Source organism: Camelina sativa, chromosome 18 (genome assembly GCF_000633955.1).
Source record: "Camelina sativa cultivar DH55 chromosome 18, Cs, whole genome shotgun sequence".
Classification (NCBI taxonomy): domain Eukaryota; kingdom Viridiplantae; phylum Streptophyta; class Magnoliopsida; order Brassicales; family Brassicaceae; genus Camelina; species Camelina sativa.
In genome coordinates, this window is record NC_025702.1 from 8550053 (window position 1) to 8576165 (window position 26113).

Consider the following 26113-nt stretch of genomic DNA (forward strand, 5'->3'; position numbering starts at 1 on the left):
GTGTACTGAGGTCCTCTCCCGATTATGTGTTCAGGCTCAAAATCAAGGTTTACTCCCTGACATCAAAGTCAGTAGAGCAAGTTCTCCAATTAACCATCTTCTATTTGCAGATGATACTATGTTCTTTTTGCAAATCAAACGATGTGTGCTGCAAAAACTTACTAAAGATCCTGAATACCTATGAGAAAGCTTCAGGGCAGTGCATCAACCTTAACAAGTCTACACTAACCTTCTCCTCAAAGACGCCAGCTTACATTAAAGTCCGCGTTAGATCTACTCTGAATATCTCACAAGAGGGTGGGCTCGGCGACTATCTTGGTCTCCCAGAGAACTTTGGTCACAAGAAAAGGGATATTTTTGCGTCCAATGTTGATAAAATCCGACAAAGAGCACACAGTTGGTCCTCTCGTTGCCTCTCGGGAGCAGGAAAACAAGTACACCTCCAAACAGTTCTCACTGCTCTCCCTGTGTACTCCATGTCCTGCTTCAAACTCCCTGTTTCGCTCTGCAAACAAATTCAGTCCGTCTTCACCCGCTTCTGGTGGGACGATAAGGCCGATAAGAGAAAAATGTGTTGGGTCGCATGGGACTCTCTCACACAGCCCAAATATGCTGGTGGGTTAGGCTTTCGGGACGTAGAACAGTTCAATGATGCCTTACTTGCCAAAATAGGATGGAGATTACTCAATGAACCAAACTCGTTGTTGGCTAAAGTGCTCTTAAATAAATATTGCAACTCATCTACATTTCTGACATGTTCCTCTTCCCCACGAGTAGCTTCCCACGGCTGGCGTCGTATCCTCGTAGGTAGAGACCTTTTGACCAAGGGTTTAGGATGGGCAGTGGGAGATGGTGCTACTATCAATGTTTGGAATGATCCATGGCTGTCTCTTTCCCAACCTAAACGCCCTTTTGGTCCCCCAACTGAAGCAACTGCAGAACTTAAGGTTCGTGATCTCATTTGTCAAAACTCCAAAGACTAGAACGTGGACGTCATTCGTCATCTCTTACCTCAACATAAGGCTGAAATCCGTAATTTAATTCCCAGCTCTGTTCCCCTGACAGACTCTCTGGTTTGGTTACCTGAAAAATCAGGATCTTACTCTTCCAAAACAGGTTATGCTCTGGCAAAACAGTTTCCCCAACAGCCAACTACTGACAGTTTTAACTGGAATAAAGTTATATGGAATGCAAGGCTGCCTCCCAAACTAAGGAAGTTCCTATGGAAACTTGTAGTTGGTGCACTTGCAGTCGGCCCTAATCTAGCAAAAAGAGGTCTTTCTGAAACTGCAAGGTGTAAGAGATGTGGTGCTTTCGAGGACGAACTGCATGTGTTTTTGCACTGCAGTTTTGCAGGAGATGTTTGGAACTTAGCACCTTTCACATCCCATCTAAATCCTCTACCACTGTCCACCCCCAACTCCTGTTGCAAAAGCTAGCTCTACTCATTTCCCTCCCTCCGTCGGGTGTGGCTCTGACTCCATTAGCCCCCTGGATTTTGTGGAATCTCTGGAAAGCTCGGAACCTCAACCTCTTCGAAAGACGCCTTTATTCTGCAAATGAGGTGATTCTGAAGACAATTGTTGATGCAAAATAGTGGCAGAACGCCCAACTGTAATTCCCTCCGCAACAATCCTACCTTCCCCCTCCTGTGATTCCATCAACCTCAACCGATGCTCACGTTTGCTTTGTTGATGCAGCTTGGTCTCCAATTACAAGCAATAGTGAGGCAGGATGGATTATCGAGGATGCATATGGCTTAACCATCTCACAGGCGACCTCATCGCGCTCTTTTGTACCTTCTGCTCTAGTAGCAGAAGCCTTGGCGATTCGAAGTGCTCTGACTCACATCTCTTCACTCGCTCATATCTCTCAAATCCGATCGTTCAAGATCTGTTCGGACTCTCAAGTCCTCATCAAACTACTCAATTCCTCTCGTAGTCTCAAAGAGCTTAAAGGAATTCTCTATGACATTTCGTGTCTAAAGAATGTCGGTTCCTTTATCGTTTTCAGTTTTATTCCTCGCTTGAGCAATATTGCAGTTGATGCTTTTAGCTAAATCTTGCTTTTTCTACTTCTTTGTTATCATATGTACCTCTTTCCTCCCTTTGTGGAGGTTGACTTTTCCTTTTATTAATCTAAGCGTGTGACAAAAAAAAAAAATNTAGTAGTAGAAAACTATTTATATAAAAAATAAACGATGGTGATTGGGTCTTCAAGGCTAGAACTAGAACTAATAGACCTTTTGATTGGTTAGTTTATATGATCTGCCACGTTAATCTATCTAATCACCGGCGTGTTTTCCGGACATTCGACGCCGACGAGCAGATAATATTACATTTATTATCAAACAAATGATGTGGCCACTTTTATGAGAAGAACGTGTCGGAATGAACCAGCCGTCCGGGCACGTGACCCATCTGACCCACCACACGTGATAGAGAGATGATATGAGAGAGTGTCAAGTGCGGTAAGAATTTAAAGTAGAAAAAAGTGTGGTTTGTTTTGTTCTTTGGGTATTAACAAAATTTGGATAAGGATGTTTTCTTTTTTTCATTTTGGTAACAAAAAGTGTCGTAAATCTTATGTTGATTATGTCTATCAGATCCAAACATTTTGATTTACTAGCAAGTTTAAAAAAGAATAATTTTGTTTCTAATTAACAACAACTAGTGGCCAAAAATAATCAAGAAGCATATTGAAATCTTCATCATAAATACATTAGAATTAAATCATTTTTTAACGGATTTGTGCACTTTTTTTTAGTTATTTTCATATTTATATACGAACAAAAAATTCCATCAATTACATATACCTCAACTGGATAAAAGCAACTGAAATCACAACTTTTTTCAATTTTTAAACGAATTCCTGCATGATTTTTAGTTTGTTATTTCAGGTTTAAATATGAACAAACTTTTATTTTATTTTTAAGAATCTTTTTTAACCGTACAGTGTCTCATATCCGTAGCTAGTGATGTTAATTGAGTAATATAAAGACTAGTTAAAATTCATTCTAAAATTTCTCTATAAACATAGATCAATGATAAATAACTGATGGAAATTAGTTTTTGTGGCTTGTCAATTGCAAGAACAGTATTTATATACTAATTAAGAGTCATCAATGAACGGTGATAAGTAACTGAAAAACAGAAATAATATGCATTTGGTAAATATACCTTTGTTATCATATCATCAAACAGCCTCCTAGTATTTCGAATGCAATTATGTTAGGTATCCTTTGTAGTTTTATTGGTAAACTCATCAATTGAATTCTTGAATGGAACTGAATTAAGGATTCCATATTTTAGAGACTATCAATAAAAAAATAAGTATCTATATGGTGGACCCTGATGAGTTACGAGAAGCTTAATGCAATAAAGAAAAGTAGTTCATCCATAGGTTTAAACATAATAAGTTAATAACCAATCTTTATCAAAGAACAAAATTGCAACGTAAAACGGTTGATACTTTTCATGAAAACAATTGAAGTTCCAAAAGATTCATATTTCATAGACCAAAATTCTGAATTTATTTACTCAGTTAGTAATAAAAATAGATACTTTGCATGAAAAGTTAAAAACGGTTTAAAATGGGATAGCTATATTGGTTAATGAATTTAATTGGGAATAGCCCCTTTAAATTGATGATATTATTGGGGGCCTAGATCATCAGCTTTGGCAGTTTTTATTCTGAGTTGGATCTATATATAGGTATGGTGTGTTGGTATAGGCTTACAGTTCTATGGTCTTGTGCCCTGTACTCCAATGTTTTCATCTGACGAAACTAAGCAACCTGCTTCCAGCAACTCATCCATCAACCGAACCCTATCTATGCCATCAACAACCCGATCAGTAACCCACCGAATCAGTTCCAATGCTTTGTCTGTACACCTTAATCCGGTGAGACTCTTGGCTCTGTTTCTTTCTTCAACGTCGAAGTGTCTTATGACCAAGACTATTATGCCATCTGTTGACTCTCTTGAGGATGAGCAATCAAGTAACCGTGACCTCACATGTTCCAAGCTGCCTTTGTGTGCTTGTATCACAGCTCTCATTGATATTGACTTGATGTTTTATGTTTTCATATATTTGTTTAAGGCTTTGGGGAAAGCCATTATTTGTAACCTTTTTAAAACTTTAGGATTCTGCTCCCTTTCTTGTATTGGTTTGATTTGAATGAATGAAACCATGTTTTGACAAAAAAAAAGATAGGAAAATGTATTTAAAAAAAGATAGATTGATTAAGTCACCTCAACTCATTTCACCCTTCCAATCCGCCTTTGTTCCAAATCGAGCCATCTCAGATAACGTTCTCATCATGCATGTGATCCTTCATTTTCTTGGACATCAGAGGCCAAGAAATATTGCTCTATGGTGGTTAAAACGGACATGAACAAAGCTTATGACCGCATCGAATGGGGTTTTCTCAAAGCAGTTCTAAAGAAACTTGGTTTTAATGATAAACTGATATCTTGGATTCTCACTTGTGTTACCTCGGTCTTCTACTCTTTCCTCATCAATGGAACTCCGCAAGGATCAGTCATCCCCACCCGCGGTCTTCGTCAAGGAGATCCCCTCTCCCCATACCTCTTCATACTGTATACTGAGGTTCTCTCCGGATTATACGTTCAAGCTCAAAATCAAGGTTTACTCCCCGATATCAAAGTCTGTAGAGCAAGTCCTCCGATTAACCATCTCTTATTTGCAGATGATACTATGTTCTTTTGCAAATCAAATGATGTGTGTTGCAAGAACTTGCTAAAGATTCTGAGGACCTATGAAAAAGCTTCAGGGCAATGCATCAATCTCAACAAGTCTAAAATAACCTTCTCCTCAAAAACGCCAGCTCACACTAAAGTCCGTGTTAGGTCTACTCTTAACATCTCACAAGAGGGAGGCCTCGACAACTATCTAGGACTCCCAGAGAACTTTGGTAGCAAGAAAAGGGGTATTTTTACATCCAATGTTGATAGAATCCGACAACGAGCACACAATTGGTCCTCTCGTTGCCTTTCTGGAGCAGGAAAACAAAATCTCCTCCAAACTGTCCTCACTGCTCTCCCTGTGTACTCCATGTCCTGCTTCAAACTCCCTGTTTCGCTCTGCAAACAAATTCAATTCGTCTTCACCCGCTTCTGGTGGGATGATAAGCCCGACAAGAGGAAAATGTGTTGGGTCACATGGGCACTCTCACACCGCCCAAATATGCTGGTGGTTTAGGTTTTTGTGAAGTAGCACAGTTTAATGATGCCTTACTTGCCAAAATAGGATGGAGGTTACTCAACGAACCAGACTCGTTGTTGGCTAAGGTTCTCTTAAATAAATACTGCAGCTCATCTACCTTTCTGACCTGTTCCTCTTCCCCACGAGTAGCTTCCCACGGTTGGCGTAGTATCCTCGTAGGTAGAGACCTTTTAGTCAAGGGTTTAGGATGGGCTGTGGGGGATGGTGCTACTTTCAATGTCTGGAAAGATCCATGGTTGTCTCTCTCCCAACCTAAACGTCCCTTTGGCCCCCTAACTGAAGCAACTGCAGAACTTAAGGTTTGTGATCTTATTTGTCAAGACTCCAATGACTGGAATGTCGCTGTTATTCGTCACCTCTTACCTCAATATGAGGCTGAAATCCGTAATTTAATTCCCAGCTCTGGTTCCTTAACAGACTCTCTGGTTTGGTTACCTAAAAAGTCAGGATCTTACTCTTCCAAAACAGGTTATGTTCCGGCAAAACAATTCCCCCACAGCCTATCGGAGACAGATTTAACTGGTCTAAACTTATTTGGAACGCAAGGTTGCCTCCCAAACTAAGGACGTTCCTATGGAAAGTTGTAGCTGGTGCACTTGCAGTCGGCTCCAACCTGGCGAAGAGAGGCCTTACTGATACCGCAAGGTGTAAGAGATGTGGTGCTTTCGAGGACGAACTGCATGTGTTTTTGCACTGCAGTTTTGCAGGGGATGTTTGGAACTTAGCACCTTTCACATCCCATCTAAATCCTCTACCACTGTCCACCCCCAACTCCTGTTGCAAAAGCTAGCTCTACTCATTTCCCTCCCTCCGTCGGGTGTGGCTCTGACTCCATTAGCCCCCTGGATTTTGTGGAATCTCTGGAAAGCTCGGAACCTCAACCTCTTCGAAAGACGCCTTTATTCTGCAAATGAGGTGATTCTGAAGACAATTGTTGATGCAAAATAGTGGCAGAACGCCCAACTGTAATTCCCTCCGCAACAATCCTACCTTCCCCCTCCTGTGATTCCATCAACCTCAACCGATGCTCACGTTTGCTTTGTTGATGCAGCTTGGTCTCCAATTACAAGCAATAGTGAGGCAGGATGGATTATCGAGGATGCATATGGCTTAACCATCTCACAGGCGACCTCATCGCGCTCTTTTGTACCTTCTGCTCTAGTAGCAGAAGCCTTGGCGATTCGAAGTGCTCTGACTCACATCTCTTCACTCGCTCATATCTCTCAAATCCGATCGTTCAAGATCTGTTCGGACTCTCAAGTCCTCATCAAACTACTCAATTCCTCTCGTAGTCTCAAAGAGCTTAAAGGAATTCTCTATGACATTTCGTGTCTAAAGAATGTCGGTTCCTTTATCGTTTTCAGTTTTATTCCTCGCTTGAGCAATATTGCAGTTGATGCTTTTAGCTAAATCTTGCTTTTTCTACTTCTTTGTTATCATATGTACCTCTTTCCTCCCTTTGTGGAGGTTGACTTTTCCTTTTATTAATCTAAGCGTGTGACAAAAAAAAAAAATTGATTTAAGTCACTAGATAAAGCTCAAGTTTATAGCACACTGAAATTACAAATTTAAATTGACTAAACTATGGGAAAAATAACGTTAATTATATTGTGAGCAACAATAATTTTCTTTTTTAATTATCTTTAAAAATTAGATAATTCTCACGAAGTATCATGCCGGCAAATTGAAAATTTTTATCTACTCCAAATATTACGTGTCTTGTTTGATGAAGGGTTTGAGAATCTACTTGAAATGACAAAACATTCAACTTGATTGAAATTACATTTGCTACTTATGATTCATCTTCGTCAAATTAGATACTTTTAGTGAAGTTAAGATTTATGAATGAATCTAAAAATTTCTAATTTAAAAACAGAAAGGACATTAAAGACATTGTATTTTTGTATACATTGATTTCTTTTATATCTCAAATGATCTATCCAGTGAAAATTTTATAATTTTTAACACTGCATGATGAAGTTAGAGTTTTATTTCGTTAATTATGCAAAAAATATATTAATTTTATGGTTTACAATAAGTTTTTTACCAACATATAAACTCGATTGTTGAGATTTTATCCAATAAATTTAAAGGTGAGTGGAATGAAGGTGTAAAAATCGCCACTAAACTATTTCTCTGTGTTTGACAAAAAAAAAAAACTATTTCTCTGTTATGGTTATACTTGGATGTAGGATTGTGACTATATTTTCAATTTTTAAGTTATTGTTAATTCATATTTTATGTGACAAATATATTAATGTTTTACCATTACAAAGCATGAAAAATGTGAGCGATATGCAATTATATCATCAATTCTCATTAGTATATCNATATGCATTTGGTAAATATACCTTTGTTATCATATCATCAAACAGCCTCCTAGTATTTCGAATGCAATTATGTTAGGTATCCTTTGTAGTTTTATTGGTAAACTCATCAATTGAATTCTTGAATGGAACTGAATTAAGGATTCCATATTTTAGAGACTATCAATAAAAAAATAAGTATCTATATGGTGGACCCTGATGAGTTACGAGAAGCTTAATGCAATAAAGAAAAGTAGTTCATCCATAGGTTTAAACATAATAAGTTAATAACCAATCTTTATCAAAGAACAAAATTGCAACGTAAAACGGTTGATACTTTTCATGAAAACAATTGAAGTTCCAAAAGATTCATATTTCATAGACCAAAATTCTGAATTTATTTACTCAGTTAGTAATAAAAATAGATACTTTGCATGAAAAGTTAAAAACGGTTTAAAATGGGATAGCTATATTGGTTAATGAATTTAATTGGGAATAGCCCCTTTAAATTGATGATATTATTGGGGGCCTAGATCATCAGCTTTGGCAGTTTTTATTCTGAGTTGGATCTATATATAGGTATGGTGTGTTGGTATAGGCTTACAGTTCTATGGTCTTGTGCCCTGTACTCCAATGTTTTCATCTGACGAAACTAAGCAACCTGCTTCCAGCAACTCATCCATCAACCGAACCCTATCTATGCCATCAACAACCCGATCAGTAACCCACCGAATCAGTTCCAATGCTTTGTCTGTACACCTTAATCCGGTGAGACTCTTGGCTCTGTTTCTTTCTTCAACGTCGAAGTGTCTTATGACCAAGACTATTATGCCATCTGTTGACTCTCTTGAGGATGAGCAATCAAGTAACCGTGACCTCACATGTTCCAAGCTGCCTTTGTGTGCTTGTATCACAGCTCTCATTGATATTGACTTGATGTTTTATGTTTTCATATATTTGTTTAAGGCTTTGGGGAAAGCCATTATTTGTAACCTTTTTAAAACTTTAGGATTCTGCTCCCTTTCTTGTATTGGTTTGATTTGAATGAATGAAACCATGTTTTGACAAAAAAAAAGATAGGAAAATGTATTTAAAAAAAGATAGATTGATTAAGTCACCTCAACTCATTTCACCCTTCCAATCCGCCTTTGTTCCAAATCGAGCCATCTCAGATAACGTTCTCATCATGCATGTGATCCTTCATTTTCTTGGACATCAGAGGCCAAGAAATATTGCTCTATGGTGGTTAAAACGGACATGAACAAAGCTTATGACCGCATCGAATGGGGTTTTCTCAAAGCAGTTCTAAAGAAACTTGGTTTTAATGATAAACTGATATCTTGGATTCTCACTTGTGTTACCTCGGTCTTCTACTCTTTCCTCATCAATGGAACTCCGCAAGGATCAGTCATCCCCACCCGCGGTCTTCGTCAAGGAGATCCCCTCTCCCCATACCTCTTCATACTGTATACTGAGGTTCTCTCCGGATTATACGTTCAAGCTCAAAATCAAGGTTTACTCCCCGATATCAAAGTCTGTAGAGCAAGTCCTCCGATTAACCATCTCTTATTTGCAGATGATACTATGTTCTTTTGCAAATCAAATGATGTGTGTTGCAAGAACTTGCTAAAGATTCTGAGGACCTATGAAAAAGCTTCAGGGCAATGCATCAATCTCAACAAGTCTAAAATAACCTTCTCCTCAAAAACGCCAGCTCACACTAAAGTCCGTGTTAGGTCTACTCTTAACATCTCACAAGAGGGAGGCCTCGACAACTATCTAGGACTCCCAGAGAACTTTGGTAGCAAGAAAAGGGGTATTTTTACATCCAATGTTGATAGAATCCGACAACGAGCACACAATTGGTCCTCTCGTTGCCTTTCTGGAGCAGGAAAACAAAATCTCCTCCAAACTGTCCTCACTGCTCTCCCTGTGTACTCCATGTCCTGCTTCAAACTCCCTGTTTCGCTCTGCAAACAAATTCAATTCGTCTTCACCCGCTTCTGGTGGGATGATAAGCCCGACAAGAGGAAAATGTGTTGGGTCACATGGGCACTCTCACACCGCCCAAATATGCTGGTGGTTTAGGTTTTTGTGAAGTAGCACAGTTTAATGATGCCTTACTTGCCAAAATAGGATGGAGGTTACTCAACGAACCAGACTCGTTGTTGGCTAAGGTTCTCTTAAATAAATACTGCAGCTCATCTACCTTTCTGACCTGTTCCTCTTCCCCACGAGTAGCTTCCCACGGTTGGCGTAGTATCCTCGTAGGTAGAGACCTTTTAGTCAAGGGTTTAGGATGGGCTGTGGGGGATGGTGCTACTTTCAATGTCTGGAAAGATCCATGGTTGTCTCTCTCCCAACCTAAACGTCCCTTTGGCCCCCTAACTGAAGCAACTGCAGAACTTAAGGTTTGTGATCTTATTTGTCAAGACTCCAATGACTGGAATGTCGCTGTTATTCGTCACCTCTTACCTCAATATGAGGCTGAAATCCGTAATTTAATTCCCAGCTCTGGTTCCTTAACAGACTCTCTGGTTTGGTTACCTAAAAAGTCAGGATCTTACTCTTCCAAAACAGGTTATGTTCCGGCAAAACAATTCCCCCACAGCCTATCGGAGACAGATTTAACTGGTCTAAACTTATTTGGAACGCAAGGTTGCCTCCCAAACTAAGGACGTTCCTATGGAAAGTTGTAGCTGGTGCACTTGCAGTCGGCTCCAACCTGGCGAAGAGAGGCCTTACTGATACCGCAAGGTGTAAGAGATGTGGTGCTTTCGAGGACGAACTGCATGTGTTTTTGCACTGCAGTTTTGCAGGGGATGTTTGGAACTTAGCACCTTTCACATCCCATCTAAATCCTCTACCACTGTCCACCCCCAACTCCTGTTGCAAAAGCTAGCTCTACTCATTTCCCTCCCTCCGTCGGGTGTGGCTCTGACTCCATTAGCCCCCTGGATTTTGTGGAATCTCTGGAAAGCTCGGAACCTCAACCTCTTCGAAAGACGCCTTTATTCTGCAAATGAGGTGATTCTGAAGACAATTGTTGATGCAAAATAGTGGCAGAACGCCCAACTGTAATTCCCTCCGCAACAATCCTACCTTCCCCCTCCTGTGATTCCATCAACCTCAACCGATGCTCACGTTTGCTTTGTTGATGCAGCTTGGTCTCCAATTACAAGCAATAGTGAGGCAGGATGGATTATCGAGGATGCATATGGCTTAACCATCTCACAGGCGACCTCATCGCGCTCTTTTGTACCTTCTGCTCTAGTAGCAGAAGCCTTGGCGATTCGAAGTGCTCTGACTCACATCTCTTCACTCGCTCATATCTCTCAAATCCGATCGTTCAAGATCTGTTCGGACTCTCAAGTCCTCATCAAACTACTCAATTCCTCTCGTAGTCTCAAAGAGCTTAAAGGAATTCTCTATGACATTTCGTGTCTAAAGAATGTCGGTTCCTTTATCGTTTTCAGTTTTATTCCTCGCTTGAGCAATATTGCAGTTGATGCTTTTAGCTAAATCTTGCTTTTTCTACTTCTTTGTTATCATATGTACCTCTTTCCTCCCTTTGTGGAGGTTGACTTTTCCTTTTATTAATCTAAGCGTGTGACAAAAAAAAAAAATTGATTTAAGTCACTAGATAAAGCTCAAGTTTATAGCACACTGAAATTACAAATTTAAATTGACTAAACTATGGGAAAAATAACGTTAATTATATTGTGAGCAACAATAATTTTCTTTTTTAATTATCTTTAAAAATTAGATAATTCTCACGAAGTATCATGCCGGCAAATTGAAAATTTTTATCTACTCCAAATATTACGTGTCTTGTTTGATGAAGGGTTTGAGAATCTACTTGAAATGACAAAACATTCAACTTGATTGAAATTACATTTGCTACTTATGATTCATCTTCGTCAAATTAGATACTTTTAGTGAAGTTAAGATTTATGAATGAATCTAAAAATTTCTAATTTAAAAACAGAAAGGACATTAAAGACATTGTATTTTTGTATACATTGATTTCTTTTATATCTCAAATGATCTATCCAGTGAAAATTTTATAATTTTTAACACTGCATGATGAAGTTAGAGTTTTATTTCGTTAATTATGCAAAAAATATATTAATTTTATGGTTTACAATAAGTTTTTTACCAACATATAAACTCGATTGTTGAGATTTTATCCAATAAATTTAAAGGTGAGTGGAATGAAGGTGTAAAAATCGCCACTAAACTATTTCTCTGTGTTTGACAAAAAAAAAAAACTATTTCTCTGTTATGGTTATACTTGGATGTAGGATTGTGACTATATTTTCAATTTTTAAGTTATTGTTAATTCATATTTTATGTGACAAATATATTAATGTTTTACCATTACAAAGCATGAAAAATGTGAGCGATATGCAATTATATCATCAATTCTCATTAGTATATCCACTTTTATTGGAAAAAACTGAGTTAGTACAATTTCTCTTCTATTTGCCTCCTGTTTGTATAATTTGTCTCTTGTCGTATCACCTACATTTTCAGCATTGGATGTTATAAATACCCAAAATAATAATAATGGTAAATAAACATACATATCTGCATTGGCCCATTTCGATGTAACAATGTTCATGACAGGATTTTAACAAAAGAAACAATAATGAAGAAATTGAATAATCTATTCTAAATAGTTTAATTAGGCAAAACATTATTCTAGTGAAAAATNCTATCAATAAAAAAATAAGTATCTATATGGTGGACCCTGATGAGTTACGAGAAGCTTAATGCAATAAAGAAAAGTAGTTCATCCATAGGTTTAAACATAATAAGTTAATAACCAATCTTTATCAAAGAACAAAATTGCAACGTAAAACGGTTGATACTTTTCATGAAAACAATTGAAGTTCCAAAAGATTCATATTTCATAGACCAAAATTCTGAATTTATTTACTCAGTTAGTAATAAAAATAGATACTTTGCATGAAAAGTTAAAAACGGTTTAAAATGGGATAGCTATATTGGTTAATGAATTTAATTGGGAATAGCCCCTTTAAATTGATGATATTATTGGGGGCCTAGATCATCAGCTTTGGCAGTTTTTATTCTGAGTTGGATCTATATATAGGTATGGTGTGTTGGTATAGGCTTACAGTTCTATGGTCTTGTGCCCTGTACTCCAATGTTTTCATCTGACGAAACTAAGCAACCTGCTTCCAGCAACTCATCCATCAACCGAACCCTATCTATGCCATCAACAACCCGATCAGTAACCCACCGAATCAGTTCCAATGCTTTGTCTGTACACCTTAATCCGGTGAGACTCTTGGCTCTGTTTCTTTCTTCAACGTCGAAGTGTCTTATGACCAAGACTATTATGCCATCTGTTGACTCTCTTGAGGATGAGCAATCAAGTAACCGTGACCTCACATGTTCCAAGCTGCCTTTGTGTGCTTGTATCACAGCTCTCATTGATATTGACTTGATGTTTTATGTTTTCATATATTTGTTTAAGGCTTTGGGGAAAGCCATTATTTGTAACCTTTTTAAAACTTTAGGATTCTGCTCCCTTTCTTGTATTGGTTTGATTTGAATGAATGAAACCATGTTTTGACAAAAAAAAAGATAGGAAAATGTATTTAAAAAAAGATAGATTGATTAAGTCACCTCAACTCATTTCACCCTTCCAATCCGCCTTTGTTCCAAATCGAGCCATCTCAGATAACGTTCTCATCATGCATGTGATCCTTCATTTTCTTGGACATCAGAGGCCAAGAAATATTGCTCTATGGTGGTTAAAACGGACATGAACAAAGCTTATGACCGCATCGAATGGGGTTTTCTCAAAGCAGTTCTAAAGAAACTTGGTTTTAATGATAAACTGATATCTTGGATTCTCACTTGTGTTACCTCGGTCTTCTACTCTTTCCTCATCAATGGAACTCCGCAAGGATCAGTCATCCCCACCCGCGGTCTTCGTCAAGGAGATCCCCTCTCCCCATACCTCTTCATACTGTATACTGAGGTTCTCTCCGGATTATACGTTCAAGCTCAAAATCAAGGTTTACTCCCCGATATCAAAGTCTGTAGAGCAAGTCCTCCGATTAACCATCTCTTATTTGCAGATGATACTATGTTCTTTTGCAAATCAAATGATGTGTGTTGCAAGAACTTGCTAAAGATTCTGAGGACCTATGAAAAAGCTTCAGGGCAATGCATCAATCTCAACAAGTCTAAAATAACCTTCTCCTCAAAAACGCCAGCTCACACTAAAGTCCGTGTTAGGTCTACTCTTAACATCTCACAAGAGGGAGGCCTCGACAACTATCTAGGACTCCCAGAGAACTTTGGTAGCAAGAAAAGGGGTATTTTTACATCCAATGTTGATAGAATCCGACAACGAGCACACAATTGGTCCTCTCGTTGCCTTTCTGGAGCAGGAAAACAAAATCTCCTCCAAACTGTCCTCACTGCTCTCCCTGTGTACTCCATGTCCTGCTTCAAACTCCCTGTTTCGCTCTGCAAACAAATTCAATTCGTCTTCACCCGCTTCTGGTGGGATGATAAGCCCGACAAGAGGAAAATGTGTTGGGTCACATGGGCACTCTCACACCGCCCAAATATGCTGGTGGTTTAGGTTTTTGTGAAGTAGCACAGTTTAATGATGCCTTACTTGCCAAAATAGGATGGAGGTTACTCAACGAACCAGACTCGTTGTTGGCTAAGGTTCTCTTAAATAAATACTGCAGCTCATCTACCTTTCTGACCTGTTCCTCTTCCCCACGAGTAGCTTCCCACGGTTGGCGTAGTATCCTCGTAGGTAGAGACCTTTTAGTCAAGGGTTTAGGATGGGCTGTGGGGGATGGTGCTACTTTCAATGTCTGGAAAGATCCATGGTTGTCTCTCTCCCAACCTAAACGTCCCTTTGGCCCCCTAACTGAAGCAACTGCAGAACTTAAGGTTTGTGATCTTATTTGTCAAGACTCCAATGACTGGAATGTCGCTGTTATTCGTCACCTCTTACCTCAATATGAGGCTGAAATCCGTAATTTAATTCCCAGCTCTGGTTCCTTAACAGACTCTCTGGTTTGGTTACCTAAAAAGTCAGGATCTTACTCTTCCAAAACAGGTTATGTTCCGGCAAAACAATTCCCCCACAGCCTATCGGAGACAGATTTAACTGGTCTAAACTTATTTGGAACGCAAGGTTGCCTCCCAAACTAAGGACGTTCCTATGGAAAGTTGTAGCTGGTGCACTTGCAGTCGGCTCCAACCTGGCGAAGAGAGGCCTTACTGATACCGCAAGGTGTAAGAGATGTGGTGCTTTCGAGGACGAACTGCATGTGTTTTTGCACTGCAGTTTTGCAGGGGATGTTTGGAACTTAGCACCTTTCACATCCCATCTAAATCCTCTACCACTGTCCACCCCCAACTCCTGTTGCAAAAGCTAGCTCTACTCATTTCCCTCCCTCCGTCGGGTGTGGCTCTGACTCCATTAGCCCCCTGGATTTTGTGGAATCTCTGGAAAGCTCGGAACCTCAACCTCTTCGAAAGACGCCTTTATTCTGCAAATGAGGTGATTCTGAAGACAATTGTTGATGCAAAATAGTGGCAGAACGCCCAACTGTAATTCCCTCCGCAACAATCCTACCTTCCCCCTCCTGTGATTCCATCAACCTCAACCGATGCTCACGTTTGCTTTGTTGATGCAGCTTGGTCTCCAATTACAAGCAATAGTGAGGCAGGATGGATTATCGAGGATGCATATGGCTTAACCATCTCACAGGCGACCTCATCGCGCTCTTTTGTACCTTCTGCTCTAGTAGCAGAAGCCTTGGCGATTCGAAGTGCTCTGACTCACATCTCTTCACTCGCTCATATCTCTCAAATCCGATCGTTCAAGATCTGTTCGGACTCTCAAGTCCTCATCAAACTACTCAATTCCTCTCGTAGTCTCAAAGAGCTTAAAGGAATTCTCTATGACATTTCGTGTCTAAAGAATGTCGGTTCCTTTATCGTTTTCAGTTTTATTCCTCGCTTGAGCAATATTGCAGTTGATGCTTTTAGCTAAATCTTGCTTTTTCTACTTCTTTGTTATCATATGTACCTCTTTCCTCCCTTTGTGGAGGTTGACTTTTCCTTTTATTAATCTAAGCGTGTGACAAAAAAAAAAAATTGATTTAAGTCACTAGATAAAGCTCAAGTTTATAGCACACTGAAATTACAAATTTAAATTGACTAAACTATGGGAAAAATAACGTTAATTATATTGTGAGCAACAATAATTTTCTTTTTTAATTATCTTTAAAAATTAGATAATTCTCACGAAGTATCATGCCGGCAAATTGAAAATTTTTATCTACTCCAAATATTACGTGTCTTGTTTGATGAAGGGTTTGAGAATCTACTTGAAATGACAAAACATTCAACTTGATTGAAATTACATTTGCTACTTATGATTCATCTTCGTCAAATTAGATACTTTTAGTGAAGTTAAGATTTATGAATGAATCTAAAAATTTCTAATTTAAAAACAGAAAGGACATTAAAGACATTGTATTTTTGTATACATTGATTTCTTTTATATCTCAAATGATCTATCCAGTGAAAATTTTATAATTTTTAACACTGCATGATGAAGTTAGAGTTTTATTTCGTTAATTATGCAAAAAATATATTAATTTTATGGTTTACAATAAGTTTTTTACCAACATATAAACTCGATTGTTGAGATTTTATCCAATAAATTTAAAGGTGAGTGGAATGAAGGTGTAAAAATCGCCACTAAACTATTTCTCTGTGTTTGACAAAAAAAAAAAACTATTTCTCTGTTATGGTTATACTTGGATGTAGGATTGTGACTATATTTTCAATTTTTAAGTTATTGTTAATTCATATTTTATGTGACAAATATATTAATGTTTTACCATTACAAAGCATGAAAAATGTGAGCGATATGCAATTATATCATCAATTCTCATTAGTATATCCACTTTTATTGGAAAAAACTGAGTTAGTACAATTTCTCTTCTATTTGCCTCCTGTTTGTATAATTTGTCTCTTGTCGTATCACCTACATTTTCAGCATTGGATGTTATAAATACCCAAAATAATAATAATGGTAAATAAACATACATATCTGCATTGGCCCATTTCGATGTAACAATGTTCATGACAGGATTTTAACAAAAGAAACAATAATGAAGAAATTGAATAATCTATTCTAAATAGTTTAATTAGGCAAAACATTATTCTAGTGAAAAATGTCACAACCCAATTTTTTTTTCTCTTATATATTGACTCATTCCCTGAAGCCTTTCTTTAACTCTCTTCTTCTCTCTTCTTCTCTCTTCTTACACAATAGACCGACACAAGCCTCTGTCTCAGACAGAGACAAAGACACGGAGCAGCAGCAATAACAATGGCTTCCACGCAAGTACTTGTCTTCCTCGCTTCTGCATTACTCCTATCAATGTTCTTCTCTGGTGTTGATTCCACAAGGTATCATCAATTATAATCGAAATGTTTTTGAGTCAAATCTTTTACGTGATCTGGTTCATGGAAGCATTGAAGTTCCAACTACTCAATCTATGGTGGAACAAGGAAACATTTTTTTTCTTACTGATCATCATAGTTTGTATTTTTGTATTATAGATTTATAGATCCAAACATTGAAAGGAAATTCTATATTTTATTTTTTTCTAAAATTGATCATGCATGTACAGATCTATTTGCTAACAACAGTCTGTTATTAGAGTTTTCTTGCACTGTATATTGTTTATGTGAGGTTTAGTATATTGCTATTATATAATTGAGTTGTTTCATTTCGGGTTTAGAGATAGTAATTGCAGTTTTGTTTGATCAATGAATTAATTAAATTGTTATTTTCAGGTCTAATGAAACATGGCATGAACATGCAGTTGAGAATCCAGATGAAGTAGCTGCAATGGTGGACATGTGAGTTTCTATGTTGCTTAAATTTTGTGTTTTAGCTTTATTACAACAATAATGATCATGGTTATTGTTTGTACTCTAATCAAGTGGTGTAAGTATTCTATTTCGTTTAATGCGATTGGTTAGTTATTAGTGAAAAAAAAAAAAAATTCACTAAAACTCTAACGCCTAGTTTCTCTTTACGTTTTTCTTTTTGGTTGGATAAATTCATGTGATCTTCTTTTATAAATTACTTTAAGAAAATAAAAAATCAGAAAAAACTGGTGAAAGTTGTATTTATGTGGAGCAGGGCTCACATGGTGTTTCTGTAAGAACCTTTTATACATTCTGGTCAAAGGGTCAAAATCCATAGGGCTAAACACTACACCTCGATTCTGTTTTTTTTTCCGTACTTTAGTTTTTTTTTTCTTTCTTTGTTGTATTTATTTTCTACTTTTCTCCTATATATAATAATACTTTATAATTTATATGATATGATAAATATTTTCTCTTATAGTAACAAAGTTAACCGTTTTTAACTAAAGTATTTTCTTGGTTCCCGCGCAGACTTTTTCAACGAGAAAATCTTTTAGTGACTCTAAAATAAACTGATCTATATTATGATTTCACATTTATCATTGATAAATACATGTAATATTAAAGATATAATTTTTTTAGAAAGTCGAACATGGAATATTTTTTCATGAGAAAAAAGTGGAAAATTTGGTTTTCATATTTAAAATGAAAAATCAAATGGGTGTGAGTAAATAATAATTAGTTAATATGTTATCTTATTCTGATAAAGTAGTAAAGAATGAGTTGTTTATGCTTATTCTTTACTGAGCGATTCAGAGTTATGGGTGGAGGAGCAGACATGAAACATCATGCATAACATGGTTTCATTTAGTTGAGTTGGATTTGGATGGGATTCTTCATTTAATGCAATGCCACCAGTTCTTATATAGTAGATGAAATAAAGTATTTTCGTTTAAAAAAAAATCTTATGGAATTATTGTAGACATTGGTCCAAAAACACGTGTAATGTTCTTGTTTTTGTTTTTAAAGAGAAAACATGTGTAAATGTTCCAACACCTAATCTTTAGAACAGTGGTTTGCCCACCAGCCCCCATGCATCTGCCTCGTGCTGTGTTCTCCCCAATTCTTTCTTTGGTAACAGTAGTTTCGGTCTTATCTCGTTATTACTAATTGCAATAGTTTTTGAGGATATGCACATTTGTTGATTTGTTTTTGTCTTTCAAAATAATTTTTAAAACAAATTTCTTATGCTGTCCTAAAATAAAATAAAATAAAATATTATAGTGAAGGTGGTAATAGTTGAAAATGCTTTTGAGTAATGTTATCCGACATACTATTCATTTACCATGTGTAAGTGAAACAGTCTAAATATGCCCCCGATTAAATTTTGTTCTTTATGCATATAGTAAATTAGAGCCTAATTATATTACATCAAATAAATGTTGTCAGGAAAATAGATTTATTACTTTAAATAAATTCTATAATTGTTCTTACGAAGAAACCGAAAAATAAACGCATAATATGTCGGATTGTTACTTAAAAGACAACTTCTAACATTTCACGTCATTTATAAGATTTTTAGCAATTTGCTTTTATTTTTAGCAATTTGCTTTTATTTTTTTATTTTTTTTGGTAAGAAATATGGGGATTTTTCTTTTTCTTTTTGTCAACAGAAATTGAACATTCCTGATTGTGCAATATATGTTCCCACCGACGCAATTATTGTTCCAAATGACCCTTACGCTTTTACAATTTACATTAAGTGGCCGACCCAATTAGTTCAAATTAAATTTTATTTGGTTCGATAAATCCGGTTTTGATGGAACATTGCATTGAATAACCGGTTTTAATGGTTCACAGGAGCATTAAGAACAGCACAGCGAGAAGAAGACTAGGATACTTCTCATGCTCTACCGGAAACCCAATAGACGATTGTTGGCGTTGTGACCGGAAATGGCAATTCAGGCGAAAACGTCTAGCCAATTGTGCAATCGGGTTCGGTCGCAACGCAATCGGAGGCCGAGACGGTCGTTACTACGTAGTAAGTGACCCAAACGACGATAACCCGGTTAACCCTAGACCGGGAACGTTACGTCATGCAGTGATTCAAGAAGAGCCACTTTGGATTGTCTTTAAACGTGACATGGTCATTACATTAAAACAAGAGCTGATCATGAACAGTTTCAAAACAATCGATGGTCGTGGCGTTAATGTTCACATAGCTAATGGTGCATGTCTCACGATTCAGTTCGTGACTAACATTATCATCCATGGGATTCATATTCATGATTGTAGACCTACTGGTAACGCTATGGTTAGAAGCTCTCCTTCGCATTATGGTTGGAGAACTATGGCTGATGGAGATGGGATCTCGATTTTTGGGTCTAGTCATATTTGGATTGATCATAATTCGCTTTCGAATTGTGCTGATGGGCTTATTGATGCTGTTATGGCTTCCACTGCCATTACCATCTCCAACAATTACTTCACACACCACAATGAGGTAATTGGTTCAAATTTTTATAGTTTTTGGTTGCTTGAATCGAAAGTTAGGTTTTTGTTTTTTTGGTTGTGAGGATTAATCATTAATGGATTGCGTTGTGACAGGTTATGTTATTGGGGCATAGTGATACCTATACAAGGGACAGGGTTATGCAAGTTACAATCGCTTATAACCACTTTGGTGAAGGTCTTATTCAGAGAATGCCAAGGTATTTTGGCCTAACTTATGAGCTTTATCTTCAGAAAACTCGACAAAATAAACGTTTTTTTCATTAATTGTAGGTGTAGGCATGGATATTTTCATGTAGTTAACAATGACTACACGCATTGGGAAATGTATGCGATCGGTGGCAGTGCGAGTCCTACCATTAACAGTCAGGGAAACAGATATCTCGCCCCGAGAAACCGGTTTGCGAAAGAGGTAGGTTGACTAGCTCAAAGGACAGATCTTTATGGTTTCATTCAAATTCGTACAACAAAATAACTGATGGGATGCATGTTTCAGGTGACAAAGAGAGACTATGCAGGGCAATGGCAATGGAGGCATTGGAATTGGAGATCAGAAGGAGATCTATTCTTAAACGGAGCTTTCTTTACACGTTCTGGATCAGGACTTGGAGCTAGCTACGCTAGAGCTTCAAGTTTAGCAGCCAAATCGTCATCCCTTGTTGGTGTCATCACCTACAATGCCGGTGCGCTTAATTGCAGAGGTGGTCGCCGGTGTTAATAGTTTACTAAGAATTTTAATCTTGTTTTGGGTTCTTGCATTATACATGGCAATAGCACTATTCAAAATGTCAGAGGCTTGATTTAAAAGCTGCCTCAACTGTATTATAAAGCTGTATGATTTGTTTCACCGCCAATTATTGATGTATTTATAAAAGCAAACAAAGTTGGAACTCTTCCTTTAGTCTCTCATCTTAGTTTCTTCTTATATCGAGGACAACAAAACGTAGCACTTCTTTGGAGATGCTTTGAAATGAATTCATAGTGTTTGTAAATTTGAGTAGCCCATTTCGTGTGTTTAGGCTAAGCAAGCTACATGTTGGTTAAGCAAGGCTATAGTACACCCGACTAACCTATGACTGAAATTAAAATGGGGTGAGAGCCACACTAAGCCTGCTTAGTCGATGATAACATCCTTATTAATGATGGAGAATTGTGGGGTATGGTGTCAATGGGAATAAGAGGGGATGTGAAGGTGGAACCACGTGAGAGGAGACAAGAACCACATGAGAGCATATGAGGAAGTAAAAGAAAGGGTCTTAATATCATTGTCATGTTATGTTGTTGATATTCATAAGATAGATTTGGCCAATGGCTTGTTCCTCCTTCATTAAATATTATTGAAAAATTCCTTTAAATACCACTAAAAAGTTTTTTTTTCCAAAAATACCACATTTTAGTTTTTTTTTCCAAAAATACCACAAAAGTTTTTTTTTCCAAAATTACCACAAACACAAAAAAATTGATTTTTAAGGATGTATAATTTTTGTTTTAGGTTTGGGTTGACACATTTAGTTTTAGAGTATAGTTTTTAGGAGCAGGGTTTAGTATTTAGAATTTAGGAATTAGTTTTTAGTATTAAAACTTTAGTTCAATTATGTGGTATTTTTGGAAAAAAATACATTTTAGTGATATTTTTGGGAAAAAAAACTAAATTGTAGTATTTTGGAATAAAAACCAATTTTAGTGGTATTTATGACAATTGCCCTTAAATATTTGTTTCAGCAACACTCTGTTATGCTAATCTCTCCTTCCTATTCTCTTAACATGTCACATGTATTATCTNGATTTTTGGGTCTAGTCATATTTGGATTGATCATAATTCGCTTTCGAATTGTGCTGATGGGCTTATTGATGCTGTTATGGCTTCCACTGCCATTACCATCTCCAACAATTACTTCACACACCACAATGAGGTAATTGGTTCAAATTTTTATAGTTTTTGGTTGCTTGAATCGAAAGTTAGGTTTTTGTTTTTTTGGTTGTGAGGATTAATCATTAATGGATTGCGTTGTGACAGGTTATGTTATTGGGGCATAGTGATACCTATACAAGGGACAGGGTTATGCAAGTTACAATCGCTTATAACCACTTTGGTGAAGGTCTTATTCAGAGAATGCCAAGGTATTTTGGCCTAACTTATGAGCTTTATCTTCAGAAAACTCGACAAAATAAACGTTTTTTTCATTAATTGTAGGTGTAGGCATGGATATTTTCATGTAGTTAACAATGACTACACGCATTGGGAAATGTATGCGATCGGTGGCAGTGCGAGTCCTACCATTAACAGTCAGGGAAACAGATATCTCGCCCCGAGAAACCGGTTTGCGAAAGAGGTAGGTTGACTAGCTCAAAGGACAGATCTTTATGGTTTCATTCAAATTCGTACAACAAAATAACTGATGGGATGCATGTTTCAGGTGACAAAGAGAGACTATGCAGGGCAATGGCAATGGAGGCATTGGAATTGGAGATCAGAAGGAGATCTATTCTTAAACGGAGCTTTCTTTACACGTTCTGGATCAGGACTTGGAGCTAGCTACGCTAGAGCTTCAAGTTTAGCTGCCAAATCGTCATCCCTTGTTGGTGTCATCACCTACAATGCCGGTGCGCTTAATTGCAGAGGTGGTCGCCGGTGTTAATAGTTTACTAAGAATTTTAATCTTGTTTTGGGTTCTTGCATTATACATGGCAATAGCACTATTCAAAATGTCAGAGGCTTGATTTAAAAACTGCCTCAACTGTATTATAAAGCTGTATGATTTGTTTCACCGCCAATTATTGATGTATTTATAAAAGCAAACAAAGTTGGAACTCTTCCTTTAGTCTCTCATCTTAGTTTCTTCTTATATCGAGGACAACAAAACGTAGCACTTCTTTGGAGATGCTTTGAAATGAATTCATAGTGTTTGTAAATTTGAGTAGCCCATTTCGTGTGTTTAGGCTAAGCAAGCTACATGTTGGTTAAGCAAGGCTATAGTACACCCGACTAACCTATGACTGAAATTAAAATGGGGTGAGAGCCACACTAAGCCTGCTTAGTCGATGATAACATCCTTATTAATGATGGAGAATTGTGGGGTATGGTGTCAATGGGAATAAGAGGGGATGTGAAGGTGGAACCACGTGAGAGGAGACAAGAACCACATGAGAGCATATGAGGAAGTAAAAGAAAGGGTCTTAATATCATTGTCATGTTATGTTGTTGATATTCATAAGATAGATTTGGCCAATGGCTTGTTCCTCCTTCATTAAATATTATTGAAAAATTCCTTTAAATACCACTAAAAAGTTTTTTTTTCCAAAAATACCACATTTTAGTTTTTTTTTCCAAAAATACCACAAAAGTTTTTTTTTCCAAAATTACCACAAACACAAAAAAATTGATTTTTAAGGATGTATAATTTTTGTTTTAGGTTTGGGTTGACACATTTAGTTTTAGAGTATAGTTTTTAGGAGCAGGGTTTAGTATTTAGAATTTAGGAATTAGTTTTTAGTATTAAAACTTTAGTTCAATTATGTGGTATTTTTGGAAAAAAATACATTTTAGTGATATTTTTGGGAAAAAAAACTAAATTGTAGTATTTTGGAATAAAAACCAATTTTAGTGGTATTTATGACAATTGCCCTTAAATATTTGTTTCAGCAACACTCTGTTATGCTAATCTCTCCTTCCTATTCTCTTAACATGTCACATGTATTATCTTAATTAATTTAAATTGTTTTTAAAAGGAATATTTTCTTGGAGGAAATGCGAAAAATGCTTCTTTTCATAAATGACCATTCTGTAATTTTTTTTTTTTGAAAAGTTTACTGATATCTACTCAAATCACTTTATAAAACGTTTTAAATACCTAATATTGTTATAAAAGATACAAATTACCTTTACACGTATGTTAAACTTTATAAATACCTTATAAGATCTTATAAATACCATACAAATTGTTGTACGAAATAAAACATAACACTCTAAGTCCACTATATATTGTTGCTGTAAAAAAATCGAAAAATGGGAAAAAAACCATACATCTTCTTCCTAAAGTGAGCATCTGTCTTTAACATATGTAGTAGCAAATGAAGCAACAGCTCTCTCCACACCACTTCATAGAGTCTCCTTTGAACAATTTCCCAACGGTGTAAGATCCACTGACATTACTAAAATTTTCACATGCAGCTTCAATCTTAGATCTTTTGAGTACATGTTTGAGGATCAAAATAACACATTGATTAAAGCAAATGATACAAGTTTGGCTAATAATACTCAAAGTAAGTAAATTGGATCAAATATCCCTAATTTTACTTATATACTTGCCATACATACAAATGTATTGTTTGAAGTTTCTTCTGAGGTTTGTATTGTTTGAGTATATAAGTTGATACATATGTATGAACTGTATTGTTTGAAGTATAATTAGCGCTAGGCAAATAAACCGAATCCGATTAAACCTATCCGAACCTATCCGAAAAAAGCAATTTTGATCGGATTCGGATACTGTCTAAAAACCGATCGGTTTCTGTCTTGATCGTGAATCGGATTTCGGATATAAACCGATCCGAACCAAAATTCGATTGGTTATCCGCTAAACCGAATACATATTTAATTTTTCTATACATTTGGATTTAATTGGTGTTATTTTCGGGCCTGTTAGAAATCCATTAACTATAAATGGATCACTTATAAAAATTTAAAGTCAAATCACCAGAAGGAGGAATCGAACCAATGACCTTGAGGCTAAGGAACACACTCTATAACCATCTGAGCTATTCTGACTTATTGATTTTACTTTCCAAATGACATATATAAAGGTTTCGGTTTAAGTTCGGATTTTAAAAAAAAATGAAAACCGATCCGAATCCGAACCGATCTGATCCGATAAACAACCGGATTCTAAACAGATTTTATATACCCCAATCCAAAAAATCCGATCCGATCCGAACCGAAAATCCAAATGCCCATGGCTAAGTATAATATAAGTTCCCATATTTATGTATTGTTTGAAGTTTTGCAAATTTCCCATATTTTATCATTGGATCTGGACCAAATTAAATTCGGCCCAAATCGGGTCCAACTAGAAATTACACATAGTTAATCGGAAGCTTCTTCTGAGGCTTAGGGGGTTGGTTCTAATATCGCCGGGGATGCAAATCTTATTATATATAGTTGGATTTTGAAAGTTAGTCATTAACAAGATTTTGACATGTGTCAAGTTATAAGTCTTATATTTTGACATGTGTCAAGTTATCAGTCTGAGATTTTAACATGTGTAAATATTTAATAGGAAGAATTTGATTACAATAAAAAGAAAATATTTTGTTTTTAAAAATATTAATAAAGTAAAAATATAATCATAAAAAATTTCAGAATTTAGAAAAAAACAAAGTTTTTAAAAATAATTATAAGGAGATTATATATATATATATATATTTTATAAAATTCGAAATTATAATATTATTTACTTATTTTTAATTTTAAGTGATTAATTATTAAAAAAATAGAAACAAGGATTAAGGAAAATACACTTTTAATTATTTATTCTAAATTTTGTACTCACTTCTATATAATCAAGATCGCCTCATATTTAAATAATTTATTCAAAAACATTGCTTTCAACTTTGTTTAATTGGGAATGTATTTTAATGGGAAGGTAATTTTTTCTTATTTTCTTAAACCAAAATTTTCTACTACTTTCTCCTATTTCAGTTGGAAATAGGTAAGATTAATCTGTTGACCAAAAAAAAGATTAATATATGAGTCTTCTTTTTCTAATACTGTATTTTAAAATTTATTGTAGTATTTTTAGATTGTTTTAATTTGTATTTTAATCTTTGAATGATTTGGGATTCATATATTAGCATGCTTATAATTTTCTATTCTTTCTTTAATTATGCCAATTTTTTTTTTTCAATTTCTCAACCTTGATTGGTTGGTCATAAACCTTTTTTTTTTTTTTTAAACATAACTGTTACCATTAGTCATTCAATCTCAAAGAGAGATATCGAGTAGAAGCATCAACCTAATGGATGGATAAAATATGCTAATCAAACACAAGCTTACAACAAACATAGATAGATAGATGGTAAAAACATAAATCGTTG

The 26113-nt window shown here is 36.2% G+C and overlaps 1 protein-coding gene across 2 annotated transcripts; it reads left to right on the plus strand.

The window, feature by feature from the left end:
• Positions 16842-22842, plus strand: LOC104760870 (probable pectate lyase 20). 2 transcript variants are annotated; one of them, XM_010483857.2, is made up of 7 exons: positions 16842-17041; positions 17432-17497; positions 19370-19891; positions 21813-21933; positions 22038-22141; positions 22215-22353; positions 22438-22842. In XM_010483857.2, exons 1-7 carry the CDS (start codon positions 16962-16964, stop codon positions 22657-22659), a joined length of 1254 nt encoding a protein of 417 aa, XP_010482159.1. In that variant the 5' UTR covers positions 16842-16961; the 3' UTR covers positions 22660-22842. The 2 variants fall into 2 exon arrangements, with proteins under 2 accessions (XP_010482159.1, XP_010482158.1); XM_010483856.1 differs by lacking the exons at positions 21813-21933; positions 22038-22141; positions 22215-22353; positions 22438-22842 and adding exons at positions 20117-20220; positions 20294-20432; positions 20517-20921 and having other exon boundaries at positions 16844-17041; positions 19370-20012.

Bases quoted from the DNA above. Each gene is read 5' to 3' on its own strand.
- LOC104760870 (XM_010483857.2), top strand. From the start codon at position 16,962: ATGGCTTCCACGCAAGTACTTGTCTTCCTCGCTTCTGCATTACTCCTA. The intron at 17,042-17,431 runs GTATCATCAATT...TGTTATTTTCAG, and splicing joins TCTGGTGTTGATTCCACAAG to GTCTAATGAAACATGGCATG. The intron at 22,354-22,437 runs GTAGGTTGACTA...TGCATGTTTCAG, and splicing joins GAAACCGGTTTGCGAAAGAG to GTGACAAAGAGAGACTATGC.